This window comes from Perognathus longimembris, chromosome 10 (assembly GCF_023159225.1).
Source record: "Perognathus longimembris pacificus isolate PPM17 chromosome 10, ASM2315922v1, whole genome shotgun sequence".
In the NCBI taxonomy this organism is placed as follows: Eukaryota; Metazoa; Chordata; class Mammalia; order Rodentia; family Heteromyidae; genus Perognathus; species Perognathus longimembris.
The window spans coordinates 23,526,244-23,542,204 of NC_063170.1; the positions used below are offsets into that span (position 1 = coordinate 23,526,244).

Consider the following 15,961-nt stretch of genomic DNA (forward strand, 5'->3'; position numbering starts at 1 on the left):
GGTGCTGGGGAATCGAACCTAGGGCCTCGTGTATCCGAGGCAGGCACTCTTGCCACTAGGCTATATCCCCAGCCCCTCCTTCTACTTCTTAATTACTTAAAATCTTGTCTTCTTGTGAGAAAGCAATTGACAATTCAGATGAGGGATGAAGAATATGATCTAAGGCTATGGTATTGTGAATGAAGAGTGAAGAGGGGTATTTTATTGTAGAAGTGAAACTGATAAGATTTTGCTAATTACTAGATGACTAGATTTCAAAGGGGGAGGGAAGTTGCTGAAAAATGTTCTCCTAAGTTATCCTTTTATTGGCCAGGATCAACAAAATATCTTAATTCTTAGTTGGTATCACATCTGCATGGTTCTGAATATGTGAAAAAAGAATAAATAGAAGTACATAGCCTATGCTAGAAGCAGGAAATCAGAGAAAACCTTAAAAAGATTCTAATGAAACAAAATGAAGGAACCATCACATTATACTCTTTTCACCATTTAGTTGCTTATTTTCTTCCTTGTACATTCATTTTCCTCACTCTAGTTTTCCTCTAAAATAAAAGTCTCCCTTGAGGGCACGTGGTATCTACTGTAGATACAATGTGATGTCATTGTTCCTCTTAGCTATATCTCTCCAAAGTCAATGCACTATAAGTACATTCCAAATTCCTATCTTCCAACTGCCTGGTGTTGGCTCTGAGTTAAGTTTTTGTGCTGACTTGAAATCCTGTCTTCCACTTTATGTTCAGACTACTTTTTTTTTTTTTTTTTTTTTTTTGGTTAGTCATGGGGCTTGAACTCTGGACCTGGGTGCTGTCTCTGAATTTTTCAGCTCAAGGCTGGTGCTACCACTTGAGCCACAGCACCACTTCCAGTTTTCTGGTAGTTAAATTGGAGATAAATAGTCTCACAGACTTTCCTGCCCCGGTTGGCTTTGATCTGCGATTCTCAGATCTCAGCCTCCTGAGTACCAAGGATTACAGGCATGAGCCAGCAGTGTACAGCATGTTTAGACAACTTTGAGAGACAAATGCTATTATTTTATAAGGATAGCAAACTAAACTTTGAGAAGTTAAATAACTTGTCCAAAAGCGAACAGAAGGATATTTAATATGACAAATAATAAATGTCATTAAATATAATATTAAATGCCAGATATCTAATATGCCTCACTTTAAAGTCTGCACACATCATAAGATTAGGGCCACAAATGCCCTGTAAAATGTCAAATCCAATGGAAAACTTTAAACTCTTATTTGCAAACATGACTAGATTTTGGGTAAAATTAATTGCTGAAAATTCTTCTTTGCAAATCCCTTGTTTCAATATTTCTCAGTTCTATCTTCATACCTCTTCCCTTTCCTTTATGCAGTAATTGCAAAGATTTATTCCAGTCTTGCCCAATATAACAATTTTTTTTTCAATCAATGACAGTGTTTTAAGATTACAGAGGACTTGAAATAACCCTATTGCCTAGTGGATATCTTAGACTGTCTTAGAGTCATATACTGTTAAATGTCTTTTAGTGATGGTATAAAGACATGGCTTTATATAGAAAAAGGTATTTGATGCTGATAACAGTTATGTTACTGATTTGTATACTTATGCCACCAATATTTTTATCATTTTATTTTGAACACCCCCTAGACTAGCACTTACATGTAAGCATTAAATGCACTTATTTTTAAAATCAAAAGATTAAAAAAAAAAGTCCTAGCATCATTGTCATGCATCTCACAGTTACTGAGTTTCTTGATTACAATGTCAATAGGCCATGATCAATGACTGACCTATACTCCTTTAGCTTTACACTAAAACATTAGCACAAAGTCAAAATCATCTAACAGAACTGGAGGGGTAACTAACTTCGTTGTAGCACACAAACTTGGTATACTCCAGACTGGATGTTTAGTCCCCAGTACAATATATCCCATCGTTACAAGATATATAGTGGAGGGCTGGGAATATGGCCTAGTGGCAAGAGTGCTTGCCTTGTATACATGAAGCCCTGGGTTCGATTCCCCAGCACATTTATAGAAAATGGCCAGAAATGGCACTGTGGCTCAAGTGGCAGAGTGCTAGCCTTGAAAAAGAAGCCAGGGACAGTGCTCAGGCCCTGAGTCCAAGCCCAGGACTGGCAAAAGAAAAAATACAAGCTATATGGTGGAATGGGGGGGGGGGAGAGAGAGAGAGAGAGAGAAAGTGGTGTGTGTGTGTGCAGGGCCTTTTCCTTTTGCTTGCCTTCTTTTTTTTTTTTTTTCCTCAAGGCTAGCACTCTGTTACTTGAGCCACAGGGTCACTTCTGGCTGTTTTCTGTATATGTGGTGCTGGGGAATTGAACCTAGGGCTTCTTGTATAGGAGGCAAGCACTCTTGCCTCTAGGCCACATTCCCAGCCCCTTGCTTGCCTTCTTCTATTCATGGCTACCACCCTACCACTTGAGCCATATCTCCAATCCATCTTTTTTGCTAGCCAACTGGAGTCACTCTGATTTTTCTATTCAGAATGCCTTTGAACTTAAATCCTCAGATTTCAACCTTCTAAGTAGCTAGGATTATAGGTATAAGCCACCAGCATCCAGCTAATGAATTTTTAGATGTTTATAAGCAACTGTCTATTAGACATAACGGCTTGTATCTCTTACTGGTAATACAATATTAAAATGCCTACAAATCTTAATCCCTCATTTTCTATAAATCCAAGAAGGCAACAATCTGCTAATAAATTCAGAGAAGTACATATGGAACAGATGTCCCCCACCTAGTTAAGTCTCCACCCAGTTACCTGGGTAACTGGCATACCTGGAGGCAGTTACCTCCCCCTTCCCTGAGGTCACATCCAAGTCCACCTAGCCACACACCCCTGCCCTAGATAAGGCAAGATAGAATGGGGGTCACCCCTTCTCTCCAGCCACGCATCACCTTGGCCACTGGCCAGCAGTTTGGTAATAAATTTTTCTCTCCTGCCTGAATACCGCATGGTGTTCTCCTTTATGGGGTACCTACTTTAAAAACCTACCATCAGTCACCTTTTCCTAAGGATACCCCTTATCATCTTGATTATTAGATCCAATCTAAGGCATCAGTGCAGGAGATTTTCAATGGCAATGTTATTGGTAAGTTTATTTTATACTCTTTCCCATGCTATCCACTACCAATCTCAATAAGTATTGTAAACTAGCTTGTAGATGAAAACGACACTGGTAAAAGGAGAGTTTTAATGGTTAAGTAAGACTTCCCTATGAAATGTGAATCAAACTATGAATATTCTCAAACATATTGCTTCAAAAAGTATTTTCACTAGGTGCCAATTGCTCACGCCTGTAATCCTTGCTATTCAAGAGGCTGAGGCCAGAGGATCATGGTTTAAAGCCAGCTTAGGCAGGAAAGTCCACGAGACTCTTAAATCCTATTAACACCCAGAAAACTGGAAGTGGCACTGTGACTCAAAGTGGTAGAGCACAAGCCTTGCACAAAAAACCTCAAAGCAGCACCCAGGCCCTGAGTTCAAGCCCTACAACCCTCCCCCCTATCCTAGTAAGATAAATGAATTACGTGAAATGTATGTTCTCAAAGAGTATGCATGTATGTATGTATGACAGCATAAAGACTCAAATACTACTAAATAAAAATCTATTTGGTAGTAGAAATAGGGTGGATGTTTCCCAGCTAGACTGAACATACAACTAGACATAATAACTTACACAGGGTCTTACACATTACACACAAACATTTACCTTCTAAATGAGGGTATGCTTAGTGGAGAAATTCAAAGACCTAACTTCTCTATCTAAATACTATTTTTTTTAAACTCTAAGAAATGGAAACCTACTTTGTTTCCTTTTTTGAAGGGTGTGTGGTGGAGTGGAAGGGCTCACAGGAATGAAGGGAATAAAGGTGAGCAAATGGAGTTATTATATCCAATATATACTATGTAAAAACATGGATGATGTAACTTGTGGGTAGAGAAGAAGGGAGAAAGAAAATGAAGGAAAGAAAAGAGAGAACATTTTCTGGACACTTGCCAAGAAATATTGTACTCACAACCTCACTGATCAAATTGTACAACTCCTTAATAATAACAACTTACAACAAAAATGTTGCCTAGAGGCCAGGCACTGATGTCTGATGTCTGTAATCCTAGCTACTCAGGAGGATAAGACCTGCAGATGGCAGTTCAAAGCCAGCAGCCTGGGGAGGAGTGTCTCTGAGACTCTTATCTGCAACTAACCACTAAAAAGCCACAAAAGGAAATATAGCTCGTGTTAGAGTACCCAGGCCCTAAATTCAAGCCTTAAGACTAGCACACACACACACAAAAATCCAGACCTGGATGCTGGTGGCTCATGTCTATAATCCTAGATACCCAGGAGGTTCAAAACAGGCAAGGCAGAAAAGTTCACTAGACTGCATCTCCAAAAGAATCACCACAAACACAGACTGGGTGATGGCTCAAGTAGTAAACTGGCAGCCTAACAAGAACGAAGCTCAGAGTATAAATTGTACCCCTCAAAAAATTTTATTATTTGAAAATTTCACTTAAAAAGAAAAAAGTAATTTTTATTTTATTTTCTATATACATCATTTTTCTTCCAGTATTGCTCTATAGGCCTAGACTGACATCTTATTTCATAAACTAACAATATTTTACCAATCCACAAAAAATGTAAAATGTTATGCAGCTATATATAATTTTTTTAATTGCTGGAGATACTTCATACACGAGCTTGTGTAAACTACCACTGATCAATACTTCCCCTATACAAAGTATTTGAGGGATTTGTATAAGTCCAAGAGGTATATTCCATTAAAAAGTTGGATTTCTGACCCTGATATAATTTGTTCCTTTTGTTTCATTCTTCCCTCCCTTCTTATTTTCCCCCTTCCGTCCCAACTTTGGGGACACCATGCCCCATGCCCCTTCTCCCGTCCCCTCCCCCCCAGTACTGAGGATTGAATTCAGGACCTCACAATTGCCAGGCAAATATTTTGAAGTCATTCCAACTTATCTAATGGGGCAGGGTACATTGCTTATATGAACATCATTGGAAACTGTTGAAGTATATCAAATGACTTTATGTTCTAAACTAGTATCTTTAGGGGAACAATTATGTTGGTATCAGGTCACTATGGGGCAGGCTTTATTAAAAAGTTGCCTGTTTAATAGACATTTCTGTTGATATTGGGGAATTAACCCAGTTCCTTAAGCATGCCAGGCAAGCACTCTAACACTGCACCACATATCACCAGCCCCAAATCTTCCAGTTTAACAATACAGATTCCTGGCACTTTGGCAGTGGCCCATGCCTATAAACTTAGCTTCTCAGGAGGCTGAGAATTGAGGATCAAAGTTCAAAGCCAGTCCAGGAAGGAAATACCTTGAGACACTTAACACCAATTAGCAAGCAAAAAGCCGTAGGTGGAACTGTGGCTCAAGTGGTAGCAGCACTTGCCTTGAGCAGAACACCTCAGGAACAAAGCCTGGGCCTTGAGTATAAGCCCCAGGACCAACACTAAATAAAAATAAATAAATAAATCTTCATGCATAAACATCTCATAAAGTCAAAATGAGAAACAAAGAAATTGGCATACTTCTACGGAAGTGAAGATTAGTTATAATCCTGAGTTTGACAATGGCTTGGGCCATATAACAAGTAGCCACCCTGGGCTATATTACAAAATACTGTCTCAATTAAATACACATATTATAAGACAAAGGCAACAAATTATTCCAAAAGTAAAACTGAAGGGGAGAGATGCAACAAAATGAAGTGTGAATTACTGTATTTGACTCTGACTAGAAAAAGAAGAGCCAGTGTGGGGGGGCACATACTTGTAATCCCAGTACTTCAAAGGCTGAGAAAGGAGGATCTTAAAGGCAAGTGTGGGCTACACAGTGAAACCTTCTGTTTAAAAAAGAGGTAAGGGAGAGTCTGACAATGTGCATGAATCCTATGGATTAGTTAATAGGACTGTATAAATATTTATTTCCTGGTTTTGATAATGATGCTATGGTTACATAAAATGTTAACATTTGAGGAAACGGAGAGGAAAGCCTAAAAAAACTCCGATCTATCTCTGTAAGTCAGAAGTTATTTCAAAGTAAGAGCAAAACCCAAACATAGAAAGAAAAAGAAAGAAAAAGAAACAAAGCAAAACAAAAACAAACCTACCAGATTTGTAAGTCCCAATCCTAGGATAATATAGTAAGTGGGATCCTAACATACTGGGGATTGAACACAGGTCTGCACACATGCTAGGTAAGTGCTCTATACCAAAGACATATATTCTCAGCCCTCTTAAAAGGATTTTATTTTGAAAAATTGCCTTCTCGTATGGCCCAGGGTAGCCTTGAACTTTTGATCTTCCTACCTCAGCTGCAGAGTAGCTAAGGTTTTTCAAAGCTTTTTTGGTGCTTGAACAGGTTTGGAAGTTACTGGATCAAAAAATGATTAAATTCTGAAGAAAATTCTAGGAATAAATATTCAGGATAATGTAAAACTATTCTGCCTATATTAAATTATCTCAGTTGATCCCACTAAAAAACAATAAATGTACTTTTATTCCTACATTGTACTTTCTTTTTTCTTTTTTTTTTTGCTAGTCCTGGGGCTTGGACTCAGGTCCTGAGCACTGTCCCTGGCTTCTTTTTGCTCAAGACTAACTGCCACTTGATCCAAAGCACCACTTTTGGCTTTTTCTTTTTATGTGGCACTGAGGAAAGGTGTGCATGCTAGGAAAGCACTCTACCGCTAAGCCACATGCCTAGCACTGTAGTTTCTTTCTTTCTTTTTTTTTTTTTTTTTTGGCCAGTCCTGGGGCTTGGACTCAGGGCCTGAGCACTGTCCCTGGCTTCTTTTTGTTCAAGGCTAGCACTCTGCCACTTGAGCCACAGTGCCAGTTCTGGCCATTTTCTGTACATGTGGTGCTGGGGAATTGAACCCAGGGCCTCATGTGTACGAGGCAAGCACTCTTGCCACTAGGCCATATCCCCAGCCCGCACTGTAGTTTCTTTATAAAAATTACATGATTTTAAGATAACTACTATGCTGTAGCCAAATACTTAATATGAAAGCAGTTTAGTGAACAGAAAAATATGAAATAGCATTATCTTTGAGGAAATTATTAATAGTAAAGCATATCTTTAGCAACGAAGTCTTTACTACTTGTACAATAAAAGATGGTCCTAAATGGTATCTGAAGGAAAGCAAAAGTAGTAAAATTTAATTAATTAGCAAAACATCCATTTGTCAAAGAACATCTCATTCTTCTATCATAAACAAAAATTTACTGTACTGACTATACGTAGATCTGGATGTGACAATAAAATTTCACTGTGCTTTTCAAAAGAGTTTGTAACTCCTATGGAGAAATATATACAAAGAAATAAAGCAATATGAAATATATACAGAATATATACAGAATGCTTTGTTTTAGAAAAACACTAAAATCATCTGTTATCAATGTTAGCCAACTACAGCAACATTTTTAAGGCAAGAAAAAACAAACAAACTGTTTCTGACAGAAAAGAGGAATTTGAAACTAAGGTATGAATTTGAAGTGTTAATTCATTAAGTATAGGCACTAGAAAGGCCCAGTGTTTATACTTGACATATCTATATTTGATTTGTACATGTAATTTATGCACTCATCTAAAACCTGCCCTCTCTTTATTAGTAGATTCTGTGTAACAAGCTGCATACAACACTGTGTCAATCAGTAATTACCCCCTGTTGATTTTCTGACTGCAATAATTGGACAATGAATCTTACTCAATTAGTCCATTTATTGTAATTAATACAAGCAATTTGCACTGGGCCTGGAAGTGCAACCCTGCAATCACAGTACTTGAGAGGCTGAGGCAGGAGAATTTCAAGTTTAAGAACAGCCCGGGGGCTGGGAATATGGCCTAGTGGCAAGAGTGCTTGCCTCGTATACATGAAGCCTTGAGTTTGATTCCTCAGCACCACATATATAGAAAAGGCCAGAAGTGGCACTGTGGCTCAAGTGGCGGAGTGCTAGCCTTGAGCAAAAAGAAGCCAGGGACAGTGCTCAGGCCCTGAGTCCAAACCCTAGGACTGGCAAAAAACAAACAAACAAAAAAACAGCCTGGGTGAGAAAACACACAAAAAGTGGGGGGGGGGGGGAGAGGGGGAGATTAAGAATTATCAAAAATACAAATGCAGTTGTACTCAGTAGACACTATGTGGAAAATGAACTATGCAACTTGTAGGCAGGGATGGGAGGGAGAAATGGAGGAAAAGCAAAGCAAAGAATGACACTGTCCAAAAAGAAATGTACTCTTTACTGACTTATGTAACCGTAACCACTCTGTACATCACCTTTATAATAACAATTTTAAAAATTCTTTTAAAGAAAGATAAATCAGGAAAAATATACTGGAGTTTTTAAATGATTTTTTTGGTTTTGGTTTTTAAATCCAAGTCTCCCTAAGCAGCCCCAACTAGACTTAAATTTAGGATCCTCCTACATCTACCTTTGCAGTGCTGGGATTGATTACAGGTATGTATCACATCACCAGGCCATGCAACCTTTTCTTTAAGGGGAACATCAAAATGGAAAGACAAAGGGTAAAAGGCGAATTAATGCAACAGCAATACTTAGAAGACAATATACTGTAAACCAACTGTACAACTCGGGGGGATGGGAGAGTTATTGGGGAAGGGAGGTGGGAGAAAATGAGGGAGGAGGTAACAAGTTTAAGAAAGGTACTCTGCCTTAGATACGAAACTGTGACCCATCTCTCTGTATATCACTTTGACAATAAAATTAATTAATTAAAAAAACATATTCAGTACAATTACTCACTATACCAATTTAAGCCAGGTACCCACAGCTCAGGAAGCTGAGACCTGAAGGATAAAGATTCAAAACCAGCACAAGTAGAGAAATCCAAGAGACCTCATCTCAAATTAACTAGTAAAATGCCAAGCTGACGGCATAGCTCATGTGGTAGAGTGCCAGCTGTGAACGAAAAATCCAAGTAAGAGCTAGAGGACCCTGAGGTTTAAAACCCCGAGTTCAATTCCTGGCATGGCAAAAAAGGAAAGCCAAAGTTATCAGCTTAAATTCATCTTGGAAAAGCAAACAAGTTTTAAAAGGATTTTTTATTTTAGTTAAAATACTAATCTTTGTGTCTAAGGAAATGGAACCACTTAAGATTCTTATTTCCTATTTCAGATATCACTTTTTCCCAGAAGATTGAAGTCAATGAGCTATTTAATATGAATCATCAGTAAAGATCCACATTAGCTAAGTACTAATCTGTCAATATATTTATCATCACGGCTTAATTTTAATTCTTAACAAATACTTTTTCATATATTAAAATTTCTGTGACCAAGATTCATTGAATAGTATGTTGTTACTTTGTTTTGTTTAAACGAGGCTGTCAAATTTGCTACACAGTTCAAGAGAGCCTTGAACTCATGATGCTCTTGCCTCATCCTCCTGAAGGTAGTGATTTGCACCATCACACTAGACTTTAATATGCCACAGTTTTAACTGGCAACATTTTTTCTTTTAGTAGAGACACATAAAAAATAGTATATCTTCTAAGTGTTACTGTTCAAAAGAATTACATCTCTTTTTGCAACAATATACTTTACTAGTCTAATTCTTCAAAATGGAAAAGTCTTAATGGAAATTCCTACTAAGGAACATGTATGTCTACTCTCTCTGCAAAAAAACACTTGTGGGGGCTGGGAATATGGCCTAGTGGCAAGAGAGCTTGCCTTGTATACTTGAAGCCCTGGGTTCGATTCCCTAGCACCACATATATAGAAAACAGCCAGAAGTGGCGCTGTGGCTCAAGTGGCAGAGTGCTAGCTCAGACCTTGAGTTCAAGGCCCAGGACTGGCAAAAACAAAACAAAACAAAAAAATACTTGTGATTTTCACTGAGTTTTATAACTGAGATGTAAGCAGTAAAACCAATAAAGCATTTTATCTGCAACTTGAGGGTGGGGTTGGTACGGACAAGGGAAAGAATGATGGAAGTGGTTACAGTAATCAACATACACTATACTCATAAATTACATGTTGAATTGAAACTCCATACAATTATTTAAAGAAAATTAAAATATTTTAGTTATTGAACTTATAAGTAAGACTAGTAAGAGAACACATACATAAATTTAAACAAAAATTTTAATTGTTTTACTTAATACCAAGAAATAATGTATATAATTTTTGAAAGACATTATTTCAAAATGTCTATCCTTTTGAAAAATTACAAACAAGGTCATGTATCCACTTATTAACAAAGCACAAACTAATAATTTATGATAATTCCTTATTTTTCCCTTAGACTTTATTACAGATAGAACTGTCTCTCTAAAGACATGTATGTTACTTTTGTTTAAAGAACATATAACACACATGTTTGGGCATGTATAGCTCATGCCTGTCTGTAATCCTAGGTACTTAGAAGAGTGAGATTAGAAGGTTATGGTCCAAAGCCAGCCTGGACAAGAAAATATACCAGACTCTTATTTCCAATAAGTCACCAAAAAGCTGGAAGTACAGCTATGGCTCAAGTGGTAGAGGTAGATATTAACAAATGTCATTTTCCTTCTGTCTTGGAGGTTGCAAAGAATTTAATTGAGAGAGAGGCCATATATCTCAATGGTACACCACTTTCCAAGCATGCACAAGTCTGGGGTTTGACTCCCCTAGAGAAAAAGAACAAAAGAAAAACAAAAACAAACCCTAACAATCAAAAGCAAAATCATTTTGAGATTTAATTTTTTATGACTTAGTACTTAATTTCTACATGAATTTGGCAAGTTATCTCCAAATTTATTTCTGTTATAACTAAAGACAAGTTACTTCTATTAGTTGGTAACTATTATTCCTCTAACAAATACAATTATGAATAACACAAAAGAGAATGTAATCACAAAGGATTATAAACAAATAACTATGAGCATACTTCAATCACCAAAAGCATTCTACTTATATTAGTAATATAATGTATAACAGAAGTAAATATTAACTGACAACACAGAAACCTAACTTAAATGTTATAAAAAAAAATTTTAATGCTTCTGTCAAACTATTTGACATGATCAGACAACAAACTATTACATGATCAGACAACAAAGCAAGCCATAGGAAAATTCTAATGTAGGTTTTGGAATAAAATTTTACTAAGTTATTTTAGAATTTAACACTCCAAGCCAGCACTGTAATCCTAGCTACTCAGAAGGCTGAGATCTCAAAATTACAGTTCAAAGCCAGCGGGAAAGTCTGTGATGCTCTTATCTCAACCACTAGAAAACTAGAAGTGGAGCTATAGCTCAAAGTGGCAGAGCATTAGCCTTTAACAAAAAAGCTCAGGGACAGCACCACCAGACCCTGAGTTCAAGCCCTATAACCAACAAAAAAAGGAGAAGGAGGAGGATTTTAACAAATCAAATTCAATTATCTGGTATCATCTTGATTCTAGTCATTCATTCCATTGACAAAACATCTATTTTGTATTCAGTACTATTGAAATAATTTCTTCTGCACGAAAATGGCTTTTAACAACCTAACTTGGCTGTGAAGATCATGAAAAATGTCAAATTAATAAAGCTGATTTCCAGTCCTATATTCACCCTTCATTTGTTTCTGGCATTTCCATTTCAATTGATACCCTTCTATATGACAGAGGCAAACACTCAAATTCCAGACCCATTGCGAATGCTTGCTTAAAGGCTCTAGTTCCCATCCCCACCACCACCACATAAAGACCATCAACAACAAATCAGCAGCAGGATCAACATGCCACCATTTGGTTTTAAACTGACCTTATTTAGGAACAAAGCTCTAAGAAAGAAAATCTAGGAAGCTTAGTTTGAATTAAAAAAGCAAAACAAAACAAAACAACAACAACAAAAAAAAACAGTATGTGGAGCCAGGTGCTGGTGGCTCACACCTGTAATCTTAGCTATTCAGGAGGCTGAGATCTGAGGGTCACAGTTCAAAGCCAGATCATGCAGGGACTCTAATGTCCAACTAACCACCAGAAAACCTGAAGTAGGACATGGCTCAAAGTGGTAGAGCACTAGCCTTGAGCAAAGAAGCTAAGGGACAGCACCCAGGCCCAGAGATCAAACCCCAAGACTGACCAAACGAAACCAAACAAAAACAAAAAACACTGTCTGGCTTCTGGCATTATCTTTTTCCTTAAATAGCTAAGTGCTACTTAGGTTCTCACAACTAACACTTTCTGAGCCATTGTAGGTATTGTTTTGAATGGTATAAATTCACCAGAGCTCTGGTGCTTTATGCCTATAATAAGAGCTACTCAGGAGACTGAGATCAAAGAAAAGTGGCTAGAAGTCAGCTTCAGAAGAAAAGTCCATGAGCCTCTATATCCAATTAACCACCAAAAAGCTGGAAGTGAAGCTGTGAGTTAAGTGGTGGAGCATTAGCCTTGAGTGGGAAAAAAAGCTAAAGGACAGAGCTCCGGCCCTGATTCAAGCCCTAGCAAGGAAAATAAAATAAAATAAAACAAAATAAAATAAAAACAACAACCCTCAGAAGCTGGGAATATGGCTTAGCAGTAGAGGGTTTGCCTTGCATGCATGAAGCCCTGAGTTCGATTTCTCAGTACCACATAAACAGAAAAGGCCAGAGTGTGGTAGAGTGTTAGCCTTGAGCAAGAAGAAACCAGGGACAGTGCTCAGGCCCTGAGTTTAAGCCCCAGCACTGGCAAAAAAGAAAAAAAAGAAAAAGAACTCAGCAAATTAAAAATGATACAGAATAGTTACTAACACCTTACTACCTCAGTAAAGAAGTTTTTCAACTGACTGACATTGGAATTTTGCAATCCACAAAAATTTCACTTACAGTAACTCTTTTTGTCTCCAGCATTATAATGGTTGTTCTTGGCTAAAGACAATGATCGAGATTTCTTTCCTCCAATTTTACTTACCTACAGCTTACAAATTCCTCAAACAAAAGGCTTACTGCTGGGGATATTTCTCAGAGGTACAATACTTCAGTAGCATATACAAAACACCCACCTCCACAAGCTCTGTCCCCAACAGTCTATACTTTCATATTTTTGTTTGTAGCAACTATTCAGTATCTTGACATGTATTTAACAAAAACAACAAAATATATTTTCAAGCAGTGTACAGGTGTCTCAAGCCTGTAATCTTAGCTTCTCAGGAGGCTGAGATCTGAGAACTATGATTTGAGCCTTCCAGGAAGGAAAGCTCATGAGGCTCTCTCATCTTCAAAAAAGCTGGAGGTGGAGCTGTAGCTCATGTAGAGCATTAGACTTAAGCAAAAAAAAAGCTAAGGGGCATCACCCAGAACTCTCAAGCTCCAAGTACCAGCACAAAACAAAACAAAATTTCTAGTACAATGCTGTGTAAAAACACTTTTTCTCAAGACTGACATCTTTTATTTTTTAAAGCACTAAACTGATCAATGCTGTGCAATATTAAAACTTATTGTAGCTGTATTCCCTGTACCCAGGAGCCTGAGACAGGAGGATCCTGGATTTGAGAACAGCCAGCACTGCCTACCTAGACTTTGTCACAGAAAAAAAAAAAAAAAAAAAAAAAAAGTAAGTAAATAATGTACTTCAACAAAAATATAACTTTAAAAATTAGGCAATATTCCACTGCAATGCTACTATTCCCATTCATATTAATTTACATTTTTAGAAATATCTATGATTCTATCTGACTTAATTTATATTTTCCTTTTGTCTTTTTTAAAAACTAGATTCCCTGCTGTTATTGTTTGCCATTAGGTGCTTTTGAGTTTGCACTCAAATTTAGAGTAATTATTACTATGATTTTGATGTTTATCAAATTTTTCTTATTTGTACTGTTCAAGTAATATCCTCCTAAATACTATAACATACTTTGCCTGTTTCTCTAAACAAGTTAAAATTGGAAAACATTCACTACATTTAACTTTTAATAGAGCAAAAGATTAATATGGGTTTCCTAAATTAAAACTAGATATAATTTTGCAAAAATACTTTCACACCAAAATTCTTTCAAAAATGAATGTGAATGGGAACGAAAAACTGGGAGAGAATGAAGGGGACATTTTCCCAAAATAAATATACTCATTACCTGACTTATGAAGATGTAACCATTCTGTATATCACCTTTATAATAACAATTTCAAAATTAAAATGAAAAAAAAAGTGAAGAAATCTAACTTTCAAATTTTGCTTTAGCTTCTGCAAATAAAGTACAAAATCAACAACAGTATTACTTATTTTGGTTTAATGTAACAAGAGAGACCATACCATGTAATGATTTCGATTGAATGGAAGCAAACTAAATAATTAAATTAGATAATACTTTCTTGAGTAAATTAAAATTGTCTTAACAAGGGGGTTCCTTTATTGTATGCTTTTTGTGGCAACAGAAAACTTAGATTAGCTTTACATAAAATTATAAAATTTGCTTTATATAATTATATAAAATTCCACAAAGACCTTCAAGTGACAAAGTAATCCTGCAAAAATAATTCTAAACTATTCTAAACTCAGACATGTTGGCCTTAGGCATGCAAAACAAGTATACATATAAAGCAAATAATTCTTAATAAACTCTATGCTTTGAAAATATGTTAAACAAACAAAAACACATAGGACTGAACCAGCAATGTGGCTCAGGTAGAAAACTTGACCAGCATATACAAGGCCTTGAATTTGATCCTTTAAAAACAAAAACAAAAAACCCCAAACAAACAAAAAGCAAAAAGAATTAATGTGTCCTCGTGGAACAAGTCTTTGACCTTGTAATTCTCCTGCAGCATTAATCCTTACCTGGCCTCTTTATTACATAAAGTAAATCAAAGACTGTATGGGGAGTAAATCAGTAAATGCCAGGAGCTACTTAGTGTTATTGTTGAACTATTCAAAATTGTTGATTTGCTGGGTTTAGAAAATACTGTATTGTATGGTCCTACACAATTAGATACCCTGGTTGGGTACAACATGGCTAAAAAGTAAAGAAATCTTATGAAGAATTTCAGTGCATGTCTTGTAAAAAAAAGTCAATTTGGAACTAGTATAACAATATAGATTTCCTTTTTCTGCTTCGTATTCTTTCTTAATACTAATGTCCTAAATTTTGAATACACAGAACAGTAAAAATTTAGGAGATCCAAGAGTATTACCTATTTATTGGAAAAGAAAATAAGGTAGACATGGGATCTAACTATGTAAAACTCTACTGTTGAAGAAAATATATTCAAATGAAAAATAGTTTATACAAGTTGCACTTAACAGAAATTTTAAATTTAATTAATAACCAACTTACCCAATTTTTGTCTTCTCTTTTAACTTAGAACAAGTTTTTGTTTTTCTGCTGTCTTTGTCCTTTGGTTTAGATTTCATCCTTCTGCCTTTCTTTTCCTCTTTTCCTTCAACTGAAGCAGTAGGAAAGTTTTCAGGACTCATTACCCGTGGAATATTGCGCTCCCCACGCTCCTTTGCTCTTGCTATGGCCTCTGATATTATACGATTAGCCTTTTCTTGCTTGCTTTCTGATTCCACTTTTTTTCTCTGCTTCTTCTCAGACATGACCCTCACCTGGGTATTCTGCAACTTAGTATATGTCCCAGAACCATCAGTCTTCTTGGAAGATGGAGGCTAGGAAAATAAAAAAAAATTTTTTTTATAGAATCCACAAAATTACATTGGAAAAAAAAAACCTGAAATAAATATCTACACATTTAAAATTCAGCTTCAAGAAGTAAAATTGCATGTGCAAATATGAATACTACAAATGCATTTTAAGGCATTTTGCCTTATGTAGAAATTAATATTAAATATAAGATAAACAGTTCAATTGCTGTGTTTAAAATTAAGATTAAAGAAAGATATAAATTCAATTATATATTTATAACATTCTTGGTTAGTTGATTCAGACTTTGTCTTGAAAATATAGTTGTTTTATATTTTATTATATTATTTTGGAATAAGTC

The 15,961-nt window shown here is 36.3% G+C and overlaps 1 protein-coding gene across 11 annotated transcripts in view; it reads right to left on the reverse strand.

Moving 5' to 3' along the window:
* The window catches only part of Chd9 (chromodomain helicase DNA binding protein 9), a 208,453-nt gene that overhangs the window by 84,582 nt on the left and 107,910 nt on the right, over positions 1-15,961 (reverse strand). For all 11 annotated transcript variants that reach the window (XM_048355606.1, XM_048355609.1, XM_048355607.1 and 8 more), the window contains one exon: positions 15,295-15,626. In XM_048355606.1, the coding sequence (XP_048211563.1) occupies positions 15,295-15,626 (332 nt within the window). The remainder of the gene's footprint in view (positions 1-15,294; positions 15,627-15,961) is intronic.